The sequence below is a fragment of the Cydia strobilella genome, chromosome 20 (assembly GCF_947568885.1).
Source record: "Cydia strobilella chromosome 20, ilCydStro3.1, whole genome shotgun sequence".
Lineage (NCBI taxonomy): Eukaryota > Metazoa > Arthropoda > Insecta > Lepidoptera > Tortricidae > Cydia > Cydia strobilella.
Window position 1 is genome coordinate 6138862 of NC_086060.1, and position 24153 is coordinate 6163014.

A 24153-nucleotide genomic window follows, 5' to 3' on the forward strand; every position below is an offset into this window, starting at 1 on the left:
ATATTGATGTTTAATTATAGTTTTTATTATTGATTGTTAGTTTTATTTTCAGTTAAGTACCTGACATTTTAATACCCTTTCACTGAAAAGTATAAACGAGCAAATAAATAAATAAATATTCTTTACAACAAAGTACATACAAACTTTTGTAATAAAAATTTTGGCAATAGAACAGCGAAAACTAATCAAAATTAATTGCCAAATTAGGAGTAAATTATTAAACAGATATGAATTACGAAGAGGTTAAAATCGGCACAAAACAACAGATAAGGTAAAAACGATTTTATTAAAAAAGGCGGGCTTAACCTACGTTGCTCTTCCAACCAAAAAGAGTTGTAAAACACATCAGTCGTTTTTTTTTCAGGCAGATTTATGTATAAAATATATCCGTTTTATGTATGTATGTAATGTATAGTAATGAGTCGTTCTTAAGGCGGGATTCCACCAGTGTGCGGCACAAGCATTTTTGCACTAAGTGCTGCACACTGGTGGAATCCCGCCTTTAGACAACCTGTACAGTCAGCAGCAGAAGTTGCTAAGCGGGCGAGGTGTTCAAAAAGATCTTGACCCGACTTTATTGTTAAGAGAATAAGAGCATATCAAGGTAATTTTGAACAACCCGCCCGCTTAGCAACTTCTACTGATGACTGTACCACGTTGCCGATTGTCAATAAAAGACGTTACACTAAACACTAATATAGTTGCGCCGAGAATGTTCTCCGCTTTGTATGGGGAATGTTCTCGGAAGCGGAGAACATTCTCGAGAACGGCACAACTATACGTTACACCATGGTTTACTATAGTCTGTGATTATGGATATCTGTTGCTTGTGATATGGCCAGGAGGTACATTTTCCCCAATGTTATTGATATCTGCTGTGTACGATATGTTGTACAAGTATAACTATCACGTATCGACGACGTAGTTGGGATGCACGACTAGCAGCGGATCGTCCTCCACTTCTTGCTCTGGTGCGGACTTCTGTATGCTCTTGAGGCCGGTGGTGGATAGCGGGATTATCACTTGATCCTGCAAAGAAACATTAGATTATCTATAAATTCGTATGTAGACAGTAGAGGGCCAATAGAGAGTACTCTCTCCAGGCGGGTGTTGTGCCTTGTGACCGAAGTCCACTGAGAATTGGTCAGAACAAAAGTTATATTTATAGTAACTGACATTCGGAACTCCGTAAGCGTGATATAGAACGTGCGAACGCCATCTGTGAGAATATTGTGGTACGACGTTGACAGAGGAGACGGCACACGTATGTCTGGGTGGTATTCCACTTTATTAGGGTAGAACACAAAATTTTAATACAGTTTTATTTATATTCGTAACAACTTATTGGCAATTTTGATAAAAACGGCATAAAATGTGACTAATGTCTAGAACATATCAGCTAAACGTCACCTGCTGTGTTTCATACTCACATGGTACATGAGTCGGTCGATGACCTTCTCGACCAACGTCTTCCGTTCTAGAAGCTCGTCCTCGTCTTCTATGGCTCCCTGTGACACCAGCTGTTCCAGGTACCAGCTGACTACAGCGCTCTTCTTCATGCCCGAGCTCTCTTCGCCTGTAACATGCATTTTACACATTTTGTAACATTTTTGGTATAAATGAAACATCGTGACTATCTCGGCGTAACCATTTGTGGTTCGTTACCGATTCTTACATTTACTACGCCCCGAATTCATTAAAGAAGTGAAATAAAAACTACAGCGTCACGTTGGAGTTGACGTCTCTTTCTGGAGGGTGATTGAAAGCAGCTCTTAACATTGTATTTCTTTGAGAACAGCAAGCTGTTGAGCTACTTTCAAGAGCATCACGAGCAGAACGATTGCAAAATGAGCAAAACGGATGTCAAACAATGTCCTACACCTAGAAAGGCCTTGACGGAAAGACTAGTTTAAATGTAATGATGACATTTGAACACTGTAAACGTATACTGCGTATACTAAACAATAATAATGAATCATACCTCTGGTTTCCGCCTCTGCCTCTTCCTTCCTCATGAACACGACCAGCATGTCGCTGAGGGTCTTGTATTCCTCGAAGGAGAGAGTCAGCTTCTTCTTGCCCGAGTCTCCATTGACTGGCGTCTCTGTAAACGTTTCAATAGTTGATTAGATAGTTGGAAACAATTAAAAAACTCGTGTAGACAGCAAAAGTGAATAATGTCAAATATTTTACCACGCTCAGATTGTCAAACGGCAAATCACTTTTGATACGTAACGTGTTTAAAGTGCAGTATTACTCGTATATGTTACAAAAGTCACAAGCCTTTCATTGCACTATCTGAACCTAGGGTACACTCGGGCATTTGCTGTTTTGAAAAAGCTTTTTGCTTCATATTTACTAAATAGTTCGCACTCGAAAGTTGTCTACAAGAAATGGCTAGCAATCTTTCTTTAGTAAACCGCCTGTTGTGAGACTTTTCTTTGCTGTTTCTTTTATTGAGCCGAGCAGTACATTAAATAATTTTTGTTTTTGAACGCACCTGTTGTGCCGTTTGTACCGTTGGGTACATCCTGGTCGACGTCCATGCTGGGTTCGTATTGGGGCTCGTCTTCATCCAAGTGGATGTCGGGCTGTTCTACTCTGATGATGGATTTGTTCAGCAATCTGAAAATAAAAATATAAACGATTATGAACATTCAAATGAACGTGCGGTCGTGCGCAGACTTGCTATGATTCGAAAAAACAAATGTGAGTTCTAATGTAAAACTCAGGAGCTTATAAACAGACCGCGGTCTTTAATTTGGAGATTGAATGTGGAGCAAAGAAGTGAAGTAAGCAAAGAAGGCCATTAGGGAAGGTCCGTAGGATACTACTTATACAGTTTATTGAGCTAATTACAGATTTTGTGCAAGTTTTACTTTTAGCATTGGTCAGAATTTGGGAATTTGAAAATAGTCGGACGAGTAGGGGGAACTTGTGACACTGAAATCTTGCAGAGGGACGTCGGTGCTGGCGGAAGATGTCGCTTTTATCTAGCAGTCTTAAGGATATATGTGCTTCGGGTTCATCCATTAATTACGTCACACGAATTTCTAGGTTTTTTGACCCCTCCCCCCTCCTTGTCACACTTGGTCACATTTGGCCCCTGGTGTGACGTCACATATTTTCAACGAAATCGGCAAATCGAATATATATAAAATAATCGAACATATAATCGAATGTATATCGAATATATTATTAATATTTTATCAAAATATTTTTGACAAAAGAAATATTAGTAATTTTATAACCCAAAACTGATTAGGAAAGTAAATTATTCTTTATTGTATTGTATTGCAGTCATGTTTATAATACATTAGGTGTTACAGTTTGAGGATGGTAGGTACATGACACCCTGTCAGGGCACTCAATTTTCTTAAGTCTAGGTAAAATTACATGCATCTCATACAAATAGCAATAAAATCTATATTTATAACTTTATATTTTATCGACGTTTATGCAACGTTAAATGTCAAGTTCGTTTAGAAAATTAGTAAAATAATAAAATAATGATGCTAAATATTAAATGTCCAGGTTAATTTATAAATAGATTTAAATAATGTGAAACAATATAGTTAATGTTAATTAACTATATGTCATTTTAGAAAATGCATTAATGTCAATAAATTAAACAAAAACATGTCACAAACGTGTGATGTAATTAATGAATGACCCCTTCCTGCACGTGTCGGGGCTGCACGTGTCCGCTGCAGTGCATCTTGGCGAGGGCCTCGGCCAGGCTTACCTGTGAGCCTCCTGCACGTGTCGGGGCTGCACGTGTCCGCTGCAGTGCATCTTGGCGAGGGCCTCGGCCAGGCTTACCTGTGAGCCTCCTGCACGTGTCGGGGCTGCACGTGTCCGCTGCAGTGCATCTTGGCGAGGGCCTCGGCCAGGCTTACCTGTGAGCCTCCTGCACGTGTCGGGGCTGCACGTGTCCGCTGCAGTGCATCTTGGCGAGGGCCTCGGCGAGGCTTACCTGTGAGCCTCCTGCACGTGTCGGGGCTGCACGTGGCCGCTGCAGTGCATCTTGGCGAGGGCCTCGGCCAGGCTTACCTGTGAGCCTCCTGCACGTGTCGGGGCTGCACGTGTCCGCTGCAGTGCATCTTGGCGAGGGCCTCGGCCAGGCTTACCTGTGAGCCTCCTGCACGTGTCGGGGCTGCACGTGTCCGCTGCAGTGCATCTTGGCGAGGGCCTCGGCCAGGCTTACCTGTGAGCCTCCTGCACGTGTCGGGGCTGCACGTGTCCGCTGCAGTGCATCTTGGCGAGGGCCTCGGCCAGGCTTACCTGTGAGCCTCCTGCACGTGTCGGGGCTGCACGTGTCCGCTGCAGTGCATCTTGGCGAGGGCCTCGGCCAGGCTTACCTGTGAGCCTCCTGCACGTGTCGGGGCTGAACGTGTCCGCTGCAGTGCATCTTGGCGAGGGCCTCGGCCAGGCTTACCTGTGAGCCTCCTGCACGTGTCGGGGCTGCACGTGTCCGCTGCAGTGCATCTTGGCGAGGGCCTCGGCCAGGCTTACCTGTGAGCCTCCTGCACGTGTCGGGGCTGCACGTGTCCGCTGCAGTGCATCTTGGCGAGGGCCTCGGCCAGGCTTACCTGTGAGCCTCCTGCACGTGTCGGGGCTGCACGTGGCCGCTGCAGTGCATCTTGGCGAGGGCCTCGGCCAGGCTTACCTGTGAGCCTCCTGCACGTGTCGGGGCTGCACGTGTCCGCTGCAGTGCATCTTGGCGAGGGCCTCGGCCAGGCTTACCTGTGAGCCTCCTGCACGTGTCGGGGCTGCACGTGGCCGCTGCAGTGCATCTTGGCGAGGGCCTCGGCCAGGCTTACCTGTGAGCCTCCTGCACGTGTCGGGGCTGCACGTGGCCGCTGCAGTGCATCTTGGCGAGGGCCTCGGCCAGGCTTACCTGTGAGCCTCCTGCACGTGTCGGGGCTGCACGTGTCCGCTGCAGTGCATCTTGGCGAGGGCCTCGGCCAGGCTTACCTGTGAGCCTCCTGCACGTGTCGGGGCTGCACGTGTCCGCTGCAGTGCATCTTGGCGAGGGCCTCGGCCAGGCTTACCTGTGAGCCTCCTGCACGTGTCGGGGCTGCACGTGGCCGCTGCAGTGCATCTTGGCGAGGGCCTCGGCCAGGCTTACCTGTGAGCCTCCTGCACGTGTCGGGGCTGCACGTGTCCGCTGCAGTGCATCTTGGCGAGGGCCTCGGCCAGGCTTACCTGTGAGCCTCCTGCACGTGTCGGGGCTGCACGTGGCCGCTGCAGTGCATCTTGGCGAGGGCCTCGGCCAGGCTTACCTGTGAGCCTCCTGCACGTGTCGGGGCTGCACGTGTCCGCTGCAGTGCATCTTGGCGAGGGCCTCGGCCAGGCTTACCTGTGAGCCTCCTGCACGTGTCGGGGCTGCACGTGGCCGCTGCAGTGCATCTTGGCGAGGGCCTCGGCCAGGCTTACCTGTGAGCCTCCTGCACGTGTCGGGGCTGCACGTGTCCGCTGCAGTGCATCTTGGCGAGGGCCTCGGCGAGGCTTACCTGTGAGCCTCCTGCACGTGTCGGGGCTGCACGTGTCCGCTGCAGTGCATCTTGGCGAGGGCCTCGGCCAGGCTTACCTGTGAGCCTCCTGCACGTGTCGGGGCTGCACGTGTCCGCTGCAGTGCATCTTGGCGAGGGCCTCGGCCAGGCTTACCTGTGAGCCTCCTGCACGTGTCGGGGCTGCACGTGTCCGCTGCAGTGCATCTTGGCGAGGGCCTCGGCGAGGCTTACCTGTGAGCCTCCTGCACGTGTCGGGGCTGCACGTGTCCGCTGCAGTGCATCTTGGCGAGGGCCTCGGCCAGGCTTACCTGTGAGCCTCCTGCACGTGTCGGGGCTGCACGTGTCCGCTGCAGTGCATCTTGGCGAGGGCCTCGGCCAGGCTTACCTGTGAGCCTCCTGCACGTGTCGGGGCTGCACGTGTCCGCTGCAGTGCATCTTGGCGAGGGCCTCGGCGAGGCTTACCTGTGAGCCTCCTGCACGTGTCGGGGCTGCACGTGTCCGCTGCAGTGCATCTTGGCGAGGGCCTCGGCCAGGCTTACCTGTGAGCCTCCTGCACGTGTCGGGGCTGCACGTGTCCGCTGCAGTGCATCTTGGCGAGGGCCTCGGCCAGGCTTACCTGTGAGCCTCCTGCACGTGTCGGGGCTGCACGTGTCCGCTGCAGTGCATCTTGGCGAGGGCCTCGGCGAGGCTTACCTGTGAGCCTCCTGCACGTGTCGGGGCTGCACGTGTCCGCTGCAGTGCATCTTGGCGAGGGCCTCGGCCAGGCTTACCTGTGAGCCTCCTGCACGTGTCGGGGCTGCACGTGTCCGCTGCAGTGCATCTTGGCGAGGGCCTCGGCCAGGCTTACCTGTGAGCCTCCTGCACGTGTCGGGGCTGCACGTGGCCGCTGCAGTGCATCTTGGCGAGGGCCTCGGCCAGGCTTACCTGTGAGCCTCCTGCACGTGTCGGGGCTGCACGTGTCCGCTGCAGTGCATCTTGGCGAGGGCCTCGGCCAGGCTTACCTGTGAGCCTCCTGCACGTGTCGGGGCTGCACGTGGCCGCTGCAGTGCATCTTGGCGAGGGCCTCGGCCAGGCTTACCTGTGAGCCTCCTGCACGTGTCGGGGCTGCACGTGTCCGCTGCAGTGCATCTTGGCGAGGGCCTCGGCCAGGCTTACCTGTGAGCCTCCTGCACGTGTCGGGGCTGCACGTGTCCGCTGCAGTGCATCTTGGCGAGGGCCTCGGCCAGGCTTACCTGTGAGCCTCCTGCACGTGTCGGGGCTGCACGTGTCCGCTGCAGTGCATCTTGGCGAGGGCCTCGGCCAGGCTTACCTGTGAGCCTCCTGCACGTGTCGGGGCTGCACGTGTCCGCTGCAGTGCATCTTGGCGAGGGCCTCGGCCAGGCTTACCTGTGAGCCTCCTGCACGTGTCGGGGCTGCACGTGTCCGCTGCAGTGCATCTTGGCGAGGGCCTCGGCGAGGCTTACCTGTGAGCCTCCTGCACGTGTCGGGGCTGCACGTGTCCGCTGCAGTGCATCTTGGCGAGGGCCTCGGCCAGGCTTACCTGTGAGCCTCCTGCACGTGTCGGGGCTGCACGTGTCCGCTGCAGTGCATCTTGGCGAGGGCCTCGGCGAGGCTTACCTGTGAGCCTCCTGCACGTGTCGGGGCTGCACGTGTCCGCTGCAGTGCATCTTGGCGAGGGCCTCGGCCAGGCTTACCTGTGAGCCTCCTGCACGTGTCGGGGCTGCACGTGTCCGCTGCAGTGCATCTTGGCGAGGGCCTCGGCCAGGCTTACCTGTGAGCCTCCTGCACGTGTCGGGGCTGCACGTGTCCGCTGCAGTGCATCTTGGCGAGGGCCTCGGCCAGGCTTACCTGTGAGCCTCCTGCACGTGTCGGGGCTGCACGTGTCCGCTGCAGTGCATCTTGGCGAGGGCCTCGGCGAGGCGGATCATGGACTCGAGCTGGCGCGCCGTGATGCGCCACGCGCCGCCGCCGCCGGCGCCGCCGTCGCGCTGTCTCAGGCTCGTGTAGTATTCCACCAGGAGCTTGCCCGCTTCCTGGGAACAAATTGTCACTTTAAACTTATCTTTATACGTTTGTTCCCTAGCGAAAATAATTAGAAATGTACTCGTACGTTCGGGCCGGGCGGGGATCTGTTGGAGGGTCTGCCGCCCCCGCGTCAAAGATGCCCTCACATTAGATTTTTGTACGAAATTGCTACTTCACAGTTATTTTTACGAGCCGAGTGTAAAATGAGTTTTACTAAAACAACAAAAAAAATGGTATCAAAAAGGAGATAACATAATGACAATAAGGTACACTTAAATTCTTAAAGAAAAAAATAATATTTTTTAATACAATTTTATACATAGCTAATCCTCTCGAGTAAACACAATCCTAATTTTTTTCTTTATTGCAATGCAAATCCACAATTTTCCTTGCAATTGCGTAGTCGATCTCACTCGTCTCATTGATTAATATGAAAAACGGGTCGAAGCGATACATGATCGGCACAGAGTGGCAAACCTAAATTACATAACAATCCTTACCTCGGTAATAATCGGTTTGAAGCTCCTAGCGAACGCAATATATCTCAGCAGATCCTCTCTCGAGTACACACAATCGTAACTTTCTTCTTTATTGCAATGCAGATCCACGATTTTCCTCGCAATAGCATAGTCGACCATCTCGCTAGTCTCATCGATGAGTATGAAGAACAGATCGAAGCGAGACATGATGGGTGCGGAGAGCTGCACGTTCTGCTGCAGGGACTTGGCGCGGTCGTAGCGGCCGCCGATGGGGTTGGCGGCCGCGAGGATGGACGTGCGCGCGTTGAGGGTGGCGCGCACTCCGGCCTGGGGTACAGAAACATATTCGCTTAGAAACATTGTCAGGGGTGCGAAACGCCCCGCTTCGGGCAAACTCGGCTCCGTTCGGCTCAGCATTGCTCCGAGCAATTATTAGGGTTGGCACAACTTGACGTCCCTTTGCGTGCACGACCACAGTTAAGATAATGACTTGAATTTTGACAACCCTAAAGGGATAGTGATATATTAGAAAGGTATAGCATGATTCGACCCTGAATCGCTGTCAAATTTTGGTTTTGTAGGAAGTTTCCATTCTGTACGCGAGTACTATTATTTATTCCGTGACATTGTGAAATTAGGAGTATTACTGCAATGTTTTGCCGCCCGAGAGCAGCACTGTTACATAAACCATAGAGTTACTTATACAATCTATGCCTTAAACAGTTTTTCGAGAAGTTTTCACTATGACATTGATGCATTAAGGCCAAACTATGTAGGTGGTGCGCTGACGTGCCCAAGATGTGCTCGAGTATTTAGCAAGAAGATAGGGTACGTGAGCCACCTAAGGGCGCACCAGAGAGCGGATCAGCTACACGCTAATAACGCGAATTAAAAATTGCCTACTCTAGAGCACACAGTCGCTGTGGCCGAAATCGGTCAGGAGAGCATCATCATCAAGGCCACATCAAGACGATTTGTTTAGAGGCCTACCGCGAAACGCGAAAATCGAAATATGCAAGTAACATGTACGATATAGATATGTACGACCTTACCTTGGCGATCGAGATGGTTTGCTGCTCCATAGCCTCATGGATGGCCACTTGGTCAGCCAAGTCCATCTTGTCGAACTCATCGATGCAGCACACACCGTTGTCCGCCAACATCAGAGCGCCGGCCTCGATTACAAAGTCGAATGACTCTTCGTCCTGGAGAGGAAACATTTAGATTAACAATGAAATCCTTGAGATGGAGACAGGGCAATCGTGCGGGGTGCGAGGAGTGTACCGCGCGCACCCGAGCTGCATACATTCGCCATTGTTAGTAGCTCGGTACACGTCAAAGTCGTCGGTCCACTGTATACTTTTTACACTGTGCCGTCAGTGGAGTTACACCCGCGCTGGGATGATTCCCTGTGTTGACAGGCTAAGGGACAAATACCTAGAGGCACAATACACGGCTCACGGATTGATCTCGCTGACTTGCTTCAGGACTTGGGACTTGGCCGTGCTCGGGTCGCCCACGCTGCACACGTTTGTCGCCGCAGAAGGTTGTGAAGTAAGAGAGTGTACTAACCTTGACAACCGCTGCAGTGAGACCGGCTGCAGACGAAGCTTTGCCGCTGGTGTACACGGCTCGCGGCGTTATCTCACTGACTTGCTTCAGGACTTGGGACTTGGCCGTACTCGGGTCGCCCACGATGCACACGTTTATGTCGCCTCGGAGGGTTGTGCCTAAATTTAAAAATTTGGTTTTATCAAGTATTTTAAAAGGATAATAGAAAATTAGCGTCTAAATAATTTATCTTTCACTTTTGTTGAACTGTGTCTATTCTATTTCTATTAGTTATATTGTTTTGAGGGAGACAACAACCCATAATAACCCAAAAGCTAATATAAAGACTAGAGATGTTGTCTGTTCTGTTCACTATAAAGTTACTACTACATAAAACTGCAGACTATTTTGCAGTTATAGCTTATACCATCCCCAAAGAAACTTTCAAAATTGTGTTGTAATATAGAATATTGTGTTCGTATATTCGTAAAGGAATATCTTTATAGTTTTTACCTTCAATAGTAGTCTTAGCCACCCCGCCGAACAGCATCAAGAGAATGCCGCGTTTGACTTCGTTGTTGCCGTGGATGCTGGGGAACAGGCTGGCGATTAGGTTGTTGTACAGATTGCGGTCTCTAGACATTTCGTATACCTGTAACAAAAAGTAGGTTGGAGAAACGATTGTCGGTTCACCAGTGTTGCTTCTTTTTTGTATTAGGGTTTCGTACCCACAGGGCAAAAACGGGACCCTATTACTAAGACTCCGCTGTCCGTCCGTCACCAGGCTGTATCTCATGAACCGTGATAGACAGTTGAAATTTTCACAGATGATGTATTTCTGTTTCCGCTATAACAACAAATACTAAAAACAGTAAATATTTAAGTGGGGCTCCCATACAACAAACGTGATTTTTTTGCCGTTTTTTGCGTACCTTCGTGCGCGGGTCCGACTCGCACTTGGCCGGTTTTATTACTTCTGTATATGTTAGAATCCTACTTTTGGTCTAATAACTGAGATACAAAGACAAGGTAATAATTTTTGTCGTGAAATGCAATAAAAGCTTTCTTTTTCTTATCGAACTAAACACAATTATTTGTATTGCAACTCTTGTATAACATTGTAAATAAGCTTAAATTAATAATTTTACGATAGTTTTAGGCCTAGGCGTGTGTTAGACGGGCCTGTCCTGTACAAACGCACGTTATTTCGTTAATCAGCTTTCTTTCTGCCTTATTAAGTAATCGAGGACTCAGTTTTATAAACATTTTTCAAATCCCTTTGAAAAATAAAAATAAACTCTTATGCCTAAATTCTCCATAAAATTGAGTTTTTCACTCCAGATGAGGCTCACCTTATCCCACTCCTTGTCCGTCATCTGCTTCCTCATGTCTTCAGTGGTCATGTCATCAGCGGCGAGTTCCGCTGTGCCGAAGCGACGGGAAATGGCTTGCACGCTGCACGCCAGGAATGCTGTTCTGGAATATTAGCATTACATAAGTAATGAATTTATTACACAGATAGTAATAAATTCATAGATAATGTTTGTCAGTCAAAATTGTACCATGCATATTTATTGGGATTTGTCCTGTTCCATCAGACGTAAATCTGTCTGTCTGTCTGTGTGTTCCCTCTTCACGCTTAAACCGCTGAATCGATTTAGATGAAATTTGGCATAGAGATAGGTTGAGTCCCTGAGAAGGACATAGGATAGTTTTTATCCCGAAAATCATCCCTTAAGAAAGTAAAAAGCGGGGTGGAATTGAGATAATTAACGAAGTGCCTGATAATTTGTGTGCATAATATGCTTAAATTTAGATTGCTAAGAGAATTTTTCCAGGCGCTATTCATACTCTAGCTGCGGTTACTAAGTCCACGCAGACGAAGTCGCGGGCAAAAGCTAGTGTAAAGATAAAATCACGATGACACCTGTACTGCGCATGGTTTGTGGTCACTGGATTGTCAAATGTCAAATTTAATAGATATAGACTTACTTGTAATGCAGTTCCCTGACTCCCAAAGCTTTGAGACCCTTGATGCCCTCCATCTGGCCTTCATTGTTCTGTCTTGTCCGTGTAGTCAGCTCAGCTTTAGCACCAGGCATGGACAGGGAGCCAACATCAGGCACCACTATCAGGGTGCCTGTGAAGTCGTAGCGGTCTCCTGCCTATGAGAAGTAAAAAAAGGCTTTGACATCCAATATAACTTCCGATTCAAAAGTAACGGAACCCAAACGGATGTGTAATACCAATCGGAAGTTCCGACTTAACGGAACCGAAGCTTCGTAACATCCCTAGTCATAACCATGTCAGCTTACAAGTATTTTCAGAAGTAATAAGTAAATAAGGTAAGTAATAACTATCAGGGGCCCATTTCTCGAACGGTATTATACTAATATTATTAGTCTACGAACTGTCCAGTTGTATGGGTTACCATGGCAACACACTAATAATATTAGACTAATATCGTTCGAGAAATGGGCCCCTGTTGGAAATTTCAAATGTCAAGATTTTGATATTGACAATAATTAAAGATTACCTATAGTAAACCTTATGGGAATGCATGAAGGTTAATATTAAACACTAACCATGCACGCTTTTAGATGTCTTTGGTGGTTACGGGGTCAAAGAGGACCTACCTGAACAGATTCCACAGCCTCAGCTCTCAATATAACCTCCAAGGACCTCGGAATGCAGCCTCTCGGCAGCTCAGCCTGCGTCTCCTGGATGCGGATCTTCTGGAAGTCCACAAACACTGATTTGTCTGCGTCCAGCATGAACCGGCGTCGGTTCGCGCAGACGGGGTTGCGGCAGATGGTGGGGATGGTGTACTGCAATCAAATATTAGTTTATTAATAAAAAAAGTTTATTCATAATAAATACATATAAGAAAACTAAAGTTGAACATTTTTTACGTAATATGTAACTGTAGGTGTTTATTATAAATATTTTATAGTTCTTTCTTTGTAAGCATATTCTCAATTTGCCAGATTTGTCTCAAAACAAACTATAGTAGAGAAATTTTAAATGCAGGGTGCAGTTGGTAGATTTGTGTTAAATTTCACTGCTTTTTAGGGTTCCGTACCCAAAGGGTAAAAACGGGACCATAACTAAGACCCCGCTATCCGTCTGTCTGTCACCAGGCTTTATCTCATGAACCGTGATAGCTAGACAGTTGAAATTTTCACAGATGATGTATTTCTGTTATGGCTATAACAACAAATACTAAAAACAGAATAAAATAAATATTTAAGTGGGGCTTCCATACAACAAACGTGATTTTTTGCGTAATGGTACAGAACCCTTCGTGCGCAAGTCCGACTCGCACTTGACCAGTGTTTAGTCATGCAAATAGTTAGCCCAACTATGTTTCATTACCTTAAACTGTTGCTCCACATTTTTGATCACTGTCTGGCAATCCAAACACACAAAAGTTCCAGAGACCAGCTCCGGATGTACCGGATGCGTTCTCACAATCTGTCCGGAGATTCTGATCAATGTTCCAATTTTGGTTGTAGTCAATTCTCTCACTTTGTGTCTTGTTGGCACATCCACAAAGGAAATATAGCACTCCTTGCCTTGCAAGTCCTTTTTCATGCCAGCATCAGCAAGGCTCAACACATAATTCAGAATGGCTTGATTGATAAATGGGTATATTCGATAATACTCCTCAATTAATGTAGTTGCAAGATTTTGGTTGTATTTCTCAACATCATCAAAGCTGACTTCTAGTGTACTCAATTCAGGCTTAAGGAGCTCTTTAGCGTGTTTTTCGTATTTTATTTCATTGTCTTCTTTGAACCTATAAAGAAAAGTTTACAAGGTTAAGACCTAACCTTAAAAAATATGTTTCTTGAAACATAAGCAAAAAGAAAATAGCGGAAACCGAAGTTATGTATCACACCTAGATTGTTACAATTCATTGTCACTTACTCTTCTAAAAAGTCCTGGAAGAGCTTTTGGCAACGAACTCCGACTTCGTCTTTCACTTGGCTTTGTGTAGCATAGGTGTCGGCGACATCCATGATGAAACTCGAGTTAAATCACTATCCCTTAAGTTAAAAACGAACACTTAGTCTACTTTAAATAAAAACATTAACGTTTCATTAATTAATAGCAACAAACATACAATAAAACAATAAAAACAATCTTTCGCGCAATAACCAAAGCAACTCAACAGCTTGACAGTTACAGAATTTGGCGGGAAAACGACAAACATGGCGAAGTCTATTTGAGGCAAGTGCTAACAATTCACACAATTAGTTTGTTTCCCTTACCGATCATCGTTTTTGGGAATGTCTTGGATATATTTCATTAGCTTATGACTGCGTTCACTAACATGCAGAAACTCAGAGAGTAAAGATGCGTTCAGAATCAGAATACTTGAGAATTCTTCTTCCTCTCTCACTTTTCTATTGGGTGCTAGTACTAGTATAAGACAAAGATAGTATGAGTCTCTCTGTCTATGTTTGAAATGAGACAGCCCTTTGACAAACTATACATATGTTTTTGACATTTGTTTTGGTTTGGAAAAACAAAGAGAATATAACCACGACGTTGGAAAATTGGAAAACGAATTGAGGTTATAATTATACCTTTAAGGGTTCTTTACTTATTTTTCCACAGTTTTACAATGGCAGAGGCACATATTGGATTTTTATATAATGCCGCATCTACTCTTCTTCAGACAGAAAGAGATAAAACGCATTCTATATTGAGAAGCCATTATTTGTAAGTACATATTACTTTTTCTTTAACTATATTTTGTATCAGATAAGTTAGTGGGCTTTGTATATTTCTAGAATGAGATGTATGCAAGTAACAAAGGGATATGGACTACCAGATAAGCACTTTTCGTCCAAAGCCAGGTGTCCTCACTGTTGCACTGAATGGCGAAGGGACACAATGATTAAGGTAAATAAGACTGTGTGCATTGTCTTTTAAAAAATGTTATCAATAAGTGATTTATGTATTTTAACTTACAGGTCAAACCCCTCAAACTCAGTAAAAGGCAGAAAAAAAGATTAAAATCTAGGAAACCAACTGCTCAAAACCCCAATCCTAAGTCTTTATTAAATAGTAATGAAATGGTAAGTTTTAAAACAATATTGATGAAGTAATATTGTTGATTGCCAATTAGTGAAATTATTATATTTTCTATAGGAAAGGATATGCACATTCTGCAAGCATAGTACAGTGACAACAGTTTTAAAACCTACAAAGGATGAAACTTCTAATAATAAAGATGAGAAACGCCCTATAACAGCACCAAGCAACACACCCAAACAAAATAAACCAAAAGCCAAACAACCCATGGAGAAAAAAACTGAAACTAGTATTTATTATAATGCTAAAGAAGTATTCTCACTCAACAATAAAAATAATGCACTGGCTAGTACTAAACCAAACAAAGTGATAAAAAATAATAAAAAGAAAAAGGATAAGTTTGCTGGATTATGCAAGCAAGCTGTACTCACATCGGCAAAACTAAAGGAAGCTAAAGATAAGAACAAGGACTCATTGTTGTCAAAATTCTTGAAGAAATCTTCATAAGTAAATAAAATTATTTCTATTTACATCTTTTTATTATCATTAAATGTATATCCATTACATTAGTATTGGTATGTCCTGTAATTACATGTAGATCACCAGACCTAAATGCTTTATAAAAGCTATAAGAATCATTGTTATCCAAGTAGATATTTATGTCTAGATTTTCCTTTTTTGCATCTGCAACTAAATTTAAATATCCTATAGCACCAGCAGCATCTGTAGGCCCATCTATACCATCTGTTCCTGCACTGAGTAGATATATTTCAAACTTATTAAAATCACCTCTCATCTCATTTATGAGTGCAGAAAACTCAAGGGCAAGTTGCTGATTCCTTCCTCCTTTGCCAACACCTTTGACTTCCACTGTTATTTCCCCGCCAAGAACCAGACAAATATCTTTATCAGCAACTTTAACCAGCTGTTTCACTATCTCAGGATTTAATCCTGGAATATTTAGGCTACCAATATGTGCTTTTACTTCATTCAAGTTCATTTTCCCGGTCACTAAATGGCAGACCACTTTTGCAAGAGTTGCATATGACTTTGCTACTTCTTTTACATTGCCTGTTACAATATTTGATAATGTCAGAGCTAAATAGTTTAAACGCCTTGCTTCTTCTAAGGCAGAGTTTATACTCAGTTGATTAGTTCCAATTAAATAATTCTTTACATTTTCTTTTGGAAATAGTTTCTGCTTTTTAGCTTCAGATAGAACAGTTTTAAATGACATTGGAAGGTCATCAAATAAGTTATATTTTTTTATTATATTCAGTGCCATAGATACATCATCTTTATTTTCAGTTGTAGGTGCACTTGCAATCAAATCTAAGGGGTCACCAACAATATCAGAGAGTATTAATGAGACAACTTGTGCGGGTTGTGCTTGAATGGCTAATTGACCACCTTTTACATCTGAGATCACTTTTCTGACACAATTTAGCTCAGTTATATCGGCGCCTGCATTCCCTAGCTTCTTTATCAACCTAGTTTTCTCCTCCAAAGTTATAGGCTTTTTTGGTAATGGCAGCAGTGCCGAGCCACCTCCTGATATTAAAACTAAAAGCACATCATTATGTCCCAATTTTGTGACAAAATCTTTTACTTTCCTAGCAGTGTTTTCGGCGTTTGCGTCAGGTAAATTGTTATTGGCTCCTTCAAAATAGGTTATTATTTCTGATGGTTTATGTTTCAGGCTCCCAACTGGCACACTTATAATTCCTTGTTTGATTTTAGGTCCCATAATCTTCTCAATTTCCACTGCCATATTTTGCACGGCCTTGCCTGTACCAACCACGTAAACATCTTTGTTTTGAAGATCATACTTGTCATTTAATATGACTAGCTGTTGATTCACTGGACTGTATTTAACAGAGTTCCTTATCAGGTTGTCTGGGAGCACTGCAGATACACTGCTTTTGAAAATTTGAAGTAAGTCACGTATCACTGTCTTAGCCATATTTATAATTAATCTAAACAAATGAATTTATTTTGTGTCGTGAATGTCATTTGATAATAAGCTGCTTATAGTGCTTATTGATAAGGATTGACAGAACAGTGATAACAAACGTCAAACGCTAGGGCTCGTTCCGTTTCGTTCACACTGTTAACTCAAAATTTGCAACATTATTGAAATTATAAATGGTATATTAATGATGAAGTAAAAATGTTGAGTACTTTCTATCCCTAATGAGAAGGCAAAACACCTACATAATAGATCACTTAATAAAAATATATATCTTTTTTCGCGTTGTGTCAGTATACTTTCGTAAAATGGGACGTTACCTTGTAGGGGTGACAGGGGTGCTTTTAGTCCGTTGTGCAGGTCTCAACAAGTCGCCGCAAAATTTGAATTCTATTGAAAGGGGCGACGCGTAATTTCGCTGAAAGTTTATATATTTCTCATAGACTTACTAGTTCTTTCACTGTAACTAAATAAATGTTTACACGATGAACGCTGGTGAACCAATTTGTGTATCAACACACTTTGTAAATAAATTAAACATTAGATCATTTGGAAACTGTGTGAAACTAAATATTTTGAAAAACGACGACGACTCCGCTTTCCTCCGTCATGTTTTACAGGACGAGCAGATGGTAAGAGAAACACCAAAGGACTTGTTAGCTATTCTGAATAATTTAAAGAAGAATTTGTACCACAATTCCAAACTAGACTTCAGAAACTTCTTTTCTAAAATAACTCAAGGTGAGGGTTTGTCACCGGTAAAAAAGAAAGAAATATTCAACTGCTGCTCAAATGCTTTGTATCAAATTCTACCCAAAGCTTTATTACAAAGTAATCATAATGCAAAAATATTTAGAAAACTTGTGAAAACTGCTGTTTTCAGCATGAAGAGACAATATATAATAGCTTCAAAGATGGTGGAAAATTGGGACTTCACCGTTAGTCCTTGGAATACACTACCAAGTGATAAAATGCGAAATATTCTGAACAACATATTATATTGGCTATTGAAATATATACTGTCACCAATGCTGTGCTTAAATTTTTACATCACAAGTTGTAAATTTGATTCTGATGAAAACAAACTGTATTTTTTTTGGAAAAGCCAATGGCAAAGTTTCTATGATAAGCAAATACTGAAAATGGTTAAATCAAAAACTCTACAGAAATGTGATATTTATTGTTTGGGAAAGAAATTCAAAATGATGTATAGTCTTCATGATATATTGAAGTTGAAAGCCATGAATAGAGAAATTCCGAAGTTGCATTTTGTTTTAAAGGGTAACAATGACTGCCGGCCAATAGTTCGGTATAAGCAGGACATACACACTCCAGCAGACAGATACAAAATGAGAGAAAGAATGGCCTTATTAAAAACACTCACTGGAAAACCAAATGAGAGATTAGAAACTCAATACAACACTTTATACCAAGAATGGGTAAGACAGAACAAACCTGTACTGTTCTTCGTAAAAACAGACTTGAGTAATGCCTTTGGCTCCATAAAAAAAGAAAAGCTCATGAAGATACTAAATGAGAGACATTGCAATTTCCAGAATTCTGAGACCAACTTAAATATGAAGAAAAAAATTGCTCAGCAATATAAAGAAATGTTCACAGAGCTCCATAAGCCTCTTTTAGTCCGAGCAGGCTCCACTATTTACGAGTGGAAACAGGGTTTGATCCAGGGCTACAAGTATTCACCAGCTTTATCTGAGCTCTACTACACACACCTTGATGAAACTTATTTCTCTCACTTACAAAAATCATCATCACGACTGAGACTGTTCATCAGAGTAGTTGACGACTATTTGTATATTACTGACTCGCTTGAAGATGCTTTTTCATTTCTGGAAGCTTTGTCAAACTACAGCAATGTGAACTATGGGAAAACTATGATAAATTTCTCATATCCAGGGATACAATCATGTAGCACAATTAATTTTATTGGATACAGCTACGATACAAATACCATGCAAGTAAGTCGAGCTAGCAATGTGTATGCTGGACAAATGTGCTATAAGATATCCTTTTCCATGGCCATATGTAACCTTTACAAGTTACTTGAGAACCGAATAGGTCAGTCTGGGATTCAAGTAAATGGACACCTATTCAATCTGTATTACAACACGGAGGAGCTGATTTGGAAACACATATTCACCACATTTTGCCTATCAGCAAACAAATTCTGTACCATACTAGCTATACTGTGTAACCAGAATGATATGTTGGACTACCTGCCTCTTTATAAGAAGCGAGTGGTAGTTAAACTTGCCAACTCTATATTGGAAACTCTAAAGAAGAATACACCAGCCGAAATCATGTTTGTATATTGTATAAACCACTTGCGATACTTAGCGTTTAAGGCCATAAGTCTATGTGCAAGCAAGACATCAAAATGCAGTGTACTAGTTGCAACAGTGAAAGATGAATTGGCCAAATGCAATTGCATATTTGGTAAATGGAGGGAACACTCAAGTAGGATCGATTTTGAAGGGAATTGCAGATTGAAAGCAATTCGTGAAGTTTGTAAGAGGGCAGATCTAAAGATCATAATGAAAAATTTCGATATTCTGCCTGAAGGCTTTCAATGTTACAAACATATAGACTGAGTTACAATTTTAATTATTAAATTAAAAAATCGAAAATTTTAAAATCACTTTTATTTCTTAACATACATACATGTAACCACATGACATTCACATTGTAATACAAATTTAAAAACAAAAGTAGAAGAAAAAAGTCCTAGTAAATTTAACTTTAAGTGAGATAGACAAAGAGATATGTATAAATGTTCCTAGATTAGATATTTAATAAAAAAAAACTAAGGAAAAAGTTTCACTAATTACTCATAATTAGCCTCATGCATGAAGTTTATATTTGAACGAAATATGTTTTATTTGGATGTTTGTTACCGTTATATCATGTTACAAATGCATTTTCGTTTTTAAATTCCCATTTAATTACTTAAAATTATAAATAAAAAGTACAAAAATTTGCCCGCGAAAAGCTAGTGAGCGAAACGCTCGAAACGCCACGTGACGTCACGCGTTCGACAGATTAGTGTCATTAGTAGCAAACGTCAGTTGGGCCGCCCAACGTGTGACGTCATCACGCTCTGTCGAATTCGCGCCAAAAATTATGAGCGTTTCAACCGCTCAAAAATTTTCAACATTTTAAATATTTTTTAATAAAATAATGTTAAGGTTTACAAAAGTATTTTTATCATTTCCGGTGTTCCAACGATATAAATTATGAATCCAAAAATAAAAATAAATTCATGCATGGAGCTAATTCACAGTACGCATGATAAAACGTGAATACCTATAATACCTTAAAAAACTTTATTGGACGGAATATCATTATGAGATTCTTTGTAATGTAATTAAACCTAGTTTAATTCTAACTTAGCTACCTCAGAACTATAATATTTCAGAAATGCATGTCTATATAACTACAAAGGCACACTGGTACATAAAAATATGTAGGTTCAGTCAATGATGTAAAAAACTAACATAACTTTTGTAAGAACATTTATACTGTACTGTATAGGGTTTAAATAACTTTACACTATGTTAGAGTTTTGAATGATTCACGGTTACAGGTAGACCGAGCGCGGTCTACACAACTTTGACACCCATCCGCTATCTTCAGTCACCCGTGAACATGATGCTTGTAACTGCGTCGAAATATCGGGAGCTCATAAATAATACAAAAGGTAATCACGGTCTATATCCCGGTCAATATAAGTCTAGTTACACTATGTTATCAAAATAAAAATTCTCAACGTACATAGATAATAATAACGTATAAAAATTGTAAATAGCTGTTAATATAATAATCACGAAAGTGATGTCCAGAACTAGATTAAGAGGATACACCGCGGCCGCGCGAAATCGCCTTTTCGTACAAATGTAGTCCTTATTTTTCTCTCTGGATATTAACATTATTGAAAATGTTTTGACACAGTTTGTTGTATTGTATATCAACCACAGCTATGCCCCTATTGATTTTTCTTTCGAATGTTTATTAGAGTTAACAACATTTAAAAGTTTGTATGAAATCTGCTTTTCGCTTCTAATTTTTACACAAATAAAAAATCTTAAAAAGTCAAACAGGGGCACAGTTATGGTTAATATACATCAAAATATGTTAAAACATTTTCCATAATGTCAATATCCAGAGAGGAAAATGGGGCCGAAGTGTATCCTCTTAAATAAATATATAATCAATTTGAAAATGTTTATATTCAGGCAATATCGCAAAGCATAACTTTATTGTACCATAATTTACTCCATCTTATTCTGAAATAAAATATTCTAATGTTAAGGCATTTTGGACGGATTATTATTTTAGTTAGCAGCACAAAATTATTACAATACATTAAAAGCTTACATTTAAAGAAGTCAGATCAAATAAAAAATTATACTCCTATGTGGTATTGGCGCTATGTTCTAGTTAGCTTCGACTTATTAATGCTCAAGTATTTATACACATGGATAGGTACCTAAATATTGCGGGTCTTCTGAATAGTGTTCACATTTTAAAGCGTCAATAGTTTTGTTTACTTTAGTTACTTTAACTTTATTACGTGTTATGGCAATGGCACCCTAATTTGGGGAAATGCTAACAGAAATTTTGTTGATCCTACAAGATAAAGCTTCTACATAGCTAAAAGAGCTTTTAACCTTTTTGACGCCAATGACCGATATATACGCACCGTAGGTTCAACGCCAAAGACCGATTAATCGGTCATAGACCACAGAGCAACTTAGACATGCATATGCATAAAGTTCAATTTCAGTTTTTACACTTCGGTGACTTGGCGTCTGGATAACAGCTTTTGTGTTTGACACGGCGTCGAAAAGGTTAAGAAGGCAGTTATCCTTGCAGTATATCCTAAATGTGATGGTTACTTATCGAAGTAGCGCCACTAGAAACAAAGCAACAGCCAGTACATATCCCACCATCCCTGTCCTGTAAGCATGAGACAAGAAGTCAGCATCGGCAGCTACATAGTAGGCCGACTGGGGAGCATCGCAGGAGACTATCTTGGCCGCTCGGAGCAGAGCGGGGCCGGCGATGAGCTCCGCGGAGCGTTCTTTGTGCGGTAAGGGCTTCAGTTGGACGGCCGCGTCGCTGAAGATCAGGTCGGAGTATGGGGGTTTTGTGTCGAACATGCTAAAGCTGTAAGGAAGTTATTTAAATATTATTTGTTGATGGTATGTGCCTAGCTTATTCTTGTAAATAGTTGTGAAATTGTGCGACCTACGCCGTGTTGCATAATAAACTAAAACGAATATTACAAGCGGAACTCCTTTTCCAATAAGTGGAATTAGAAAAGGAGTACCTCTTGTAATATTAGTTGTAGTTTATTATGCAACACAGCCCTAATGTACAATTACGTTTACATTTATTTTGTGATGGGTTTTAACAATTTATTTGACTTTCTCTCTGTATTAGGTAAGAGTTAAGTCAATGTTATAATTACAAGCATGTAAGATTATCGGTAGGTTTTAAATATTAATTTTATTTTGTTTGCATCTTATAGCTTTAAACAAGCACTTCTTGTATATATCTATCTATCTATATATATTTCGGTGATCTCGGAAACGGCTCTAACGATTTCGATGAAATTTGCTATATGGGAATTTTCGTGGGCGAAAGTCTTGTCTCTGGGAAAACGCGCATTTTTGAGTTTTTAATGTTTTCCGTACAAAGCTCGGTCTCCCAGATATTTAAGGTAGAAAATGAGAAGGATTATATCCATCTTTCAATCACTTCTTGTCTTTAAAATACTTATATATTTACTATTTCACGAGTTTTCTTTCACCTTCTCATTAGAATTAACACCGATGTTGTTGTTGTAGGTACATTATAATAAAGGCCGATTTTATCATGGGTTTTGATCAACAATATACTTGAAAATTGATGTTAAAATGGTTTTCTGCATAATTATGTAGCATACTTCACAATGATATCAATGATGACTCACCTGAACTCATCAGTGGCCGTGGCTCCGTACAACTGCTGCGCGTACACCATGAGGTTGGAGTACGTGTCGAGCTCGGTGTGGTTCGCGCGGCCCATGAGAACCGAACCCGGGACCTTGCCCAGGTTGCAGTGCTTGTATTCGTGCATTTTCGCGCGGGTTCCTGTCAAATGTTAGTTTAAATGAATATCAGTGTAAAATATATTGCTTGTTTTTTTTTTTAATCACTTAAGAGTCTATGGGGGTCACCAGATATAGGGGTCCAGGCAGGAAGAGTGAGGCAAACAGCGGTCAGTCTTATAATGAATATTTATTGTAATAACTTGTCGCCTTATATAGTATTTCCATACTTTATTAAAAACAGAAAGGTAGGTATCCTAGAACTGTAGAATTTAATCTATACCCTTTTACGTAAATCGCGTATCTAACGATAGCGATGGCATGTCTTCTATCCCGCTCTCGATCGCCGGATACATGAAGTGGGTAGTGGAAAATACAGCAATTCAGGATTACCCTTCCGCGGAGCATCTCACTATGTTGCTGTTGAGAGTAGCACGCCCTGTCTTCTATCTCGCTCCAACTGTTGAATAAATACAAGCGCGCCGCCTGCGCGCGCCTCAGTTGCGCCCGGCCGTCGATGCGAACGCATGTCCCATAAGTCTAATACAAAACTAGTTTTTCCTCTATTTCGTTTGTTTTATATACTAGAGCATGTCATTGTATGTGCAAAGTTTTATCACAATCCAACACGCAGTTTTAAAATGAGAACGAAACTCCGTTTGTATGGGAAGGTGAAATTCGGCTGAGCTTGCCGGGAACTCTTAAATACCTAAAGGAAGGTTTGAGATAATGTATTTATGAAAACTGATATTATAGGACAAGTATACTGAATATAAACCGTCTTGGGGATCAAATACTGCAATGTATCGGAATTCGCTTACGGATTCTTGTATCATCTATATGACCCTCAACATGGCGACCGCGACAGAACTTGTGTATATGGGTACTACTGTGTTATGGTATTCTAGTTCAGCATCGTCACAGCCTCACAGGCGTGGGTCCCTTGCCGTCAGGACACAGCAGTAGGGCCCACGCCCACCACTCAGTGCGACGTCCTCCTGAGACCTCAGCAAAATCCCCCCCCCCCTCCCCTCCACCATGCAGCGGACTGCATGAGCCCGTAGTCCCTGATATCGCCTGTGAACACAATGTCGCAGTTCCTCACCGTCAGGACAGAGCAGCTGCAGGTCATCAGGCAGTAGGTCCCTCGCCCACCACTCAGTACGACGGCCTCCTGAGACCTCTGCAGGCGCGGTGTGTCGAACGAACGCTACATCCCCCCCTCCTTCCACCATGCAGCGGACTGCGCCCACATGCCCGTAATAGTCCTCGCTCGCATCGCGGCGGCATCGTCTGTGGACGGCAAAATTAGTCTTACTTCATTTCACATCGGAATCCACCAACACCTTTTTGTTTATCAATAATATTATAATGGATTGATGATCGATTGAAAGGTTGATTGTCAATGGATTCCGAGTCCAAAATTTAACTGAAAAAGAATCAATTCCGTCGCAAGTA

At 42.8% G+C, this 24153-nt stretch overlaps 5 protein-coding genes across 6 annotated transcripts in view; 2 read left to right on the forward strand and 3 right to left on the reverse strand.

Moving 5' to 3' along the window:
• Nucleotides 1-545: 545 nt before the first annotated feature.
• LOC134750565 (DNA replication licensing factor Mcm6) lies at nucleotides 546-13749 on the reverse strand. Its single transcript, XM_063685773.1, has 14 exons — nucleotides 13502-13749; nucleotides 12947-13370; nucleotides 12208-12399; nucleotides 11564-11736; nucleotides 10924-11047; nucleotides 10085-10223; nucleotides 9593-9750; nucleotides 9073-9225; nucleotides 8042-8347; nucleotides 7365-7549; nucleotides 2501-2625; nucleotides 1982-2104; nucleotides 1431-1576; nucleotides 546-1029 (listed from the first exon to the last, which is right to left on the reverse strand). The coding sequence occupies exons 1-14, from the start codon at nucleotides 13591-13593 to the stop codon at nucleotides 907-909; spliced, it is 2463 nt and encodes an 820-aa protein (XP_063541843.1). The 5' UTR covers nucleotides 13594-13749; the 3' UTR covers nucleotides 546-906.
• A 365-nt stretch (nucleotides 13750-14114) lies between these two features.
• LOC134750725 (uncharacterized) lies at nucleotides 14115-15178 on the forward strand. The gene is made up of 4 exons (XM_063685964.1): nucleotides 14115-14299; nucleotides 14371-14482; nucleotides 14554-14658; nucleotides 14732-15178. The coding sequence occupies exons 1-4, from the start codon at nucleotides 14202-14204 to the stop codon at nucleotides 15119-15121; spliced, it is 705 nt and encodes a 234-aa protein (XP_063542034.1). The 5' UTR covers nucleotides 14115-14201; the 3' UTR covers nucleotides 15122-15178.
• LOC134750724 (glycerate kinase) lies at nucleotides 15138-16650 on the reverse strand. The gene has a single exon (XM_063685963.1). It carries the CDS (start codon nucleotides 16575-16577, stop codon nucleotides 15138-15140), a length of 1440 nt encoding a protein of 479 aa, XP_063542033.1. The 5' UTR covers nucleotides 16578-16650.
• Nucleotides 16651-16906: 256 nt separating this feature from the next.
• On the forward strand, nucleotides 16907-19373 carry LOC134750657 (uncharacterized). Its single transcript, XM_063685882.1, has one exon. The coding sequence runs from the start codon at nucleotides 17069-17071 to the stop codon at nucleotides 19193-19195; it is 2127 nt and encodes a 708-aa protein (XP_063541952.1). The 5' UTR covers nucleotides 16907-17068; the 3' UTR covers nucleotides 19196-19373.
• Nucleotides 19374-21458: 2085 nt separating this feature from the next.
• The window catches only part of LOC134750656 (transferrin 2), a 29926-nt gene continuing 27231 nt past the window's right edge, over nucleotides 21459-24153 (reverse strand). For both annotated transcript variants that reach the window (XM_063685880.1, XM_063685881.1), the window contains exons 14-16: nucleotides 23801-23988; nucleotides 22579-22738; nucleotides 21459-21770 (exon numbers count right to left, since the gene is read on the reverse strand). In XM_063685880.1, coding sequence (XP_063541950.1) covers nucleotides 21500-21770; nucleotides 22579-22738; nucleotides 23801-23988 — 619 coding nt within the window. In that variant the 3' untranslated portion in view covers nucleotides 21459-21499. The remainder of the gene's footprint in view (nucleotides 21771-22578; nucleotides 22739-23800; nucleotides 23989-24153) is intronic.

Coding starts and splice junctions, on each gene's coding strand:
- LOC134750725 (XM_063685964.1), top strand. CDS start 14,202: ATGGCAGAGGCACATATTGGATTTTTATATAATGCCGCATCTACTCTT. Junction 14,483..14,553: donor GAAGGGACACAATGATTAAG/GTAAATAAGACT, acceptor TTTAACTTACAG/GTCAAACCCCTCAAACTCAG. Junction 14,659..14,731: donor TATTAAATAGTAATGAAATG/GTAAGTTTTAAA, acceptor TATTTTCTATAG/GAAAGGATATGCACATTCTG.
- LOC134750724 (XM_063685963.1), bottom strand. CDS start 16,577: ATGGCTAAGACAGTGATACGTGACTTACTTCAAATTTTCAAAAGCAGT.
- LOC134750657 (XM_063685882.1), top strand. CDS start 17,069: ATGAACGCTGGTGAACCAATTTGTGTATCAACACACTTTGTAAATAAA.
- LOC134750565 (XM_063685773.1), bottom strand. CDS start 13,593: ATGGATGTCGCCGACACCTATGCTACACAAAGCCAAGTGAAAGACGAA. Junction 7,550..8,041: donor TCAAACCGATTATTACCGAG/GTAAGGATTGTT, acceptor ATTTGTTCCCAG/GAAGCGGGCAAGCTCCTGGT. Junction 2,626..7,364: donor CACGTGCAGGAGGCTCACAG/GTAAGCCTGGCC, acceptor TTTTATTTTCAG/ATTGCTGAACAAATCCATCA.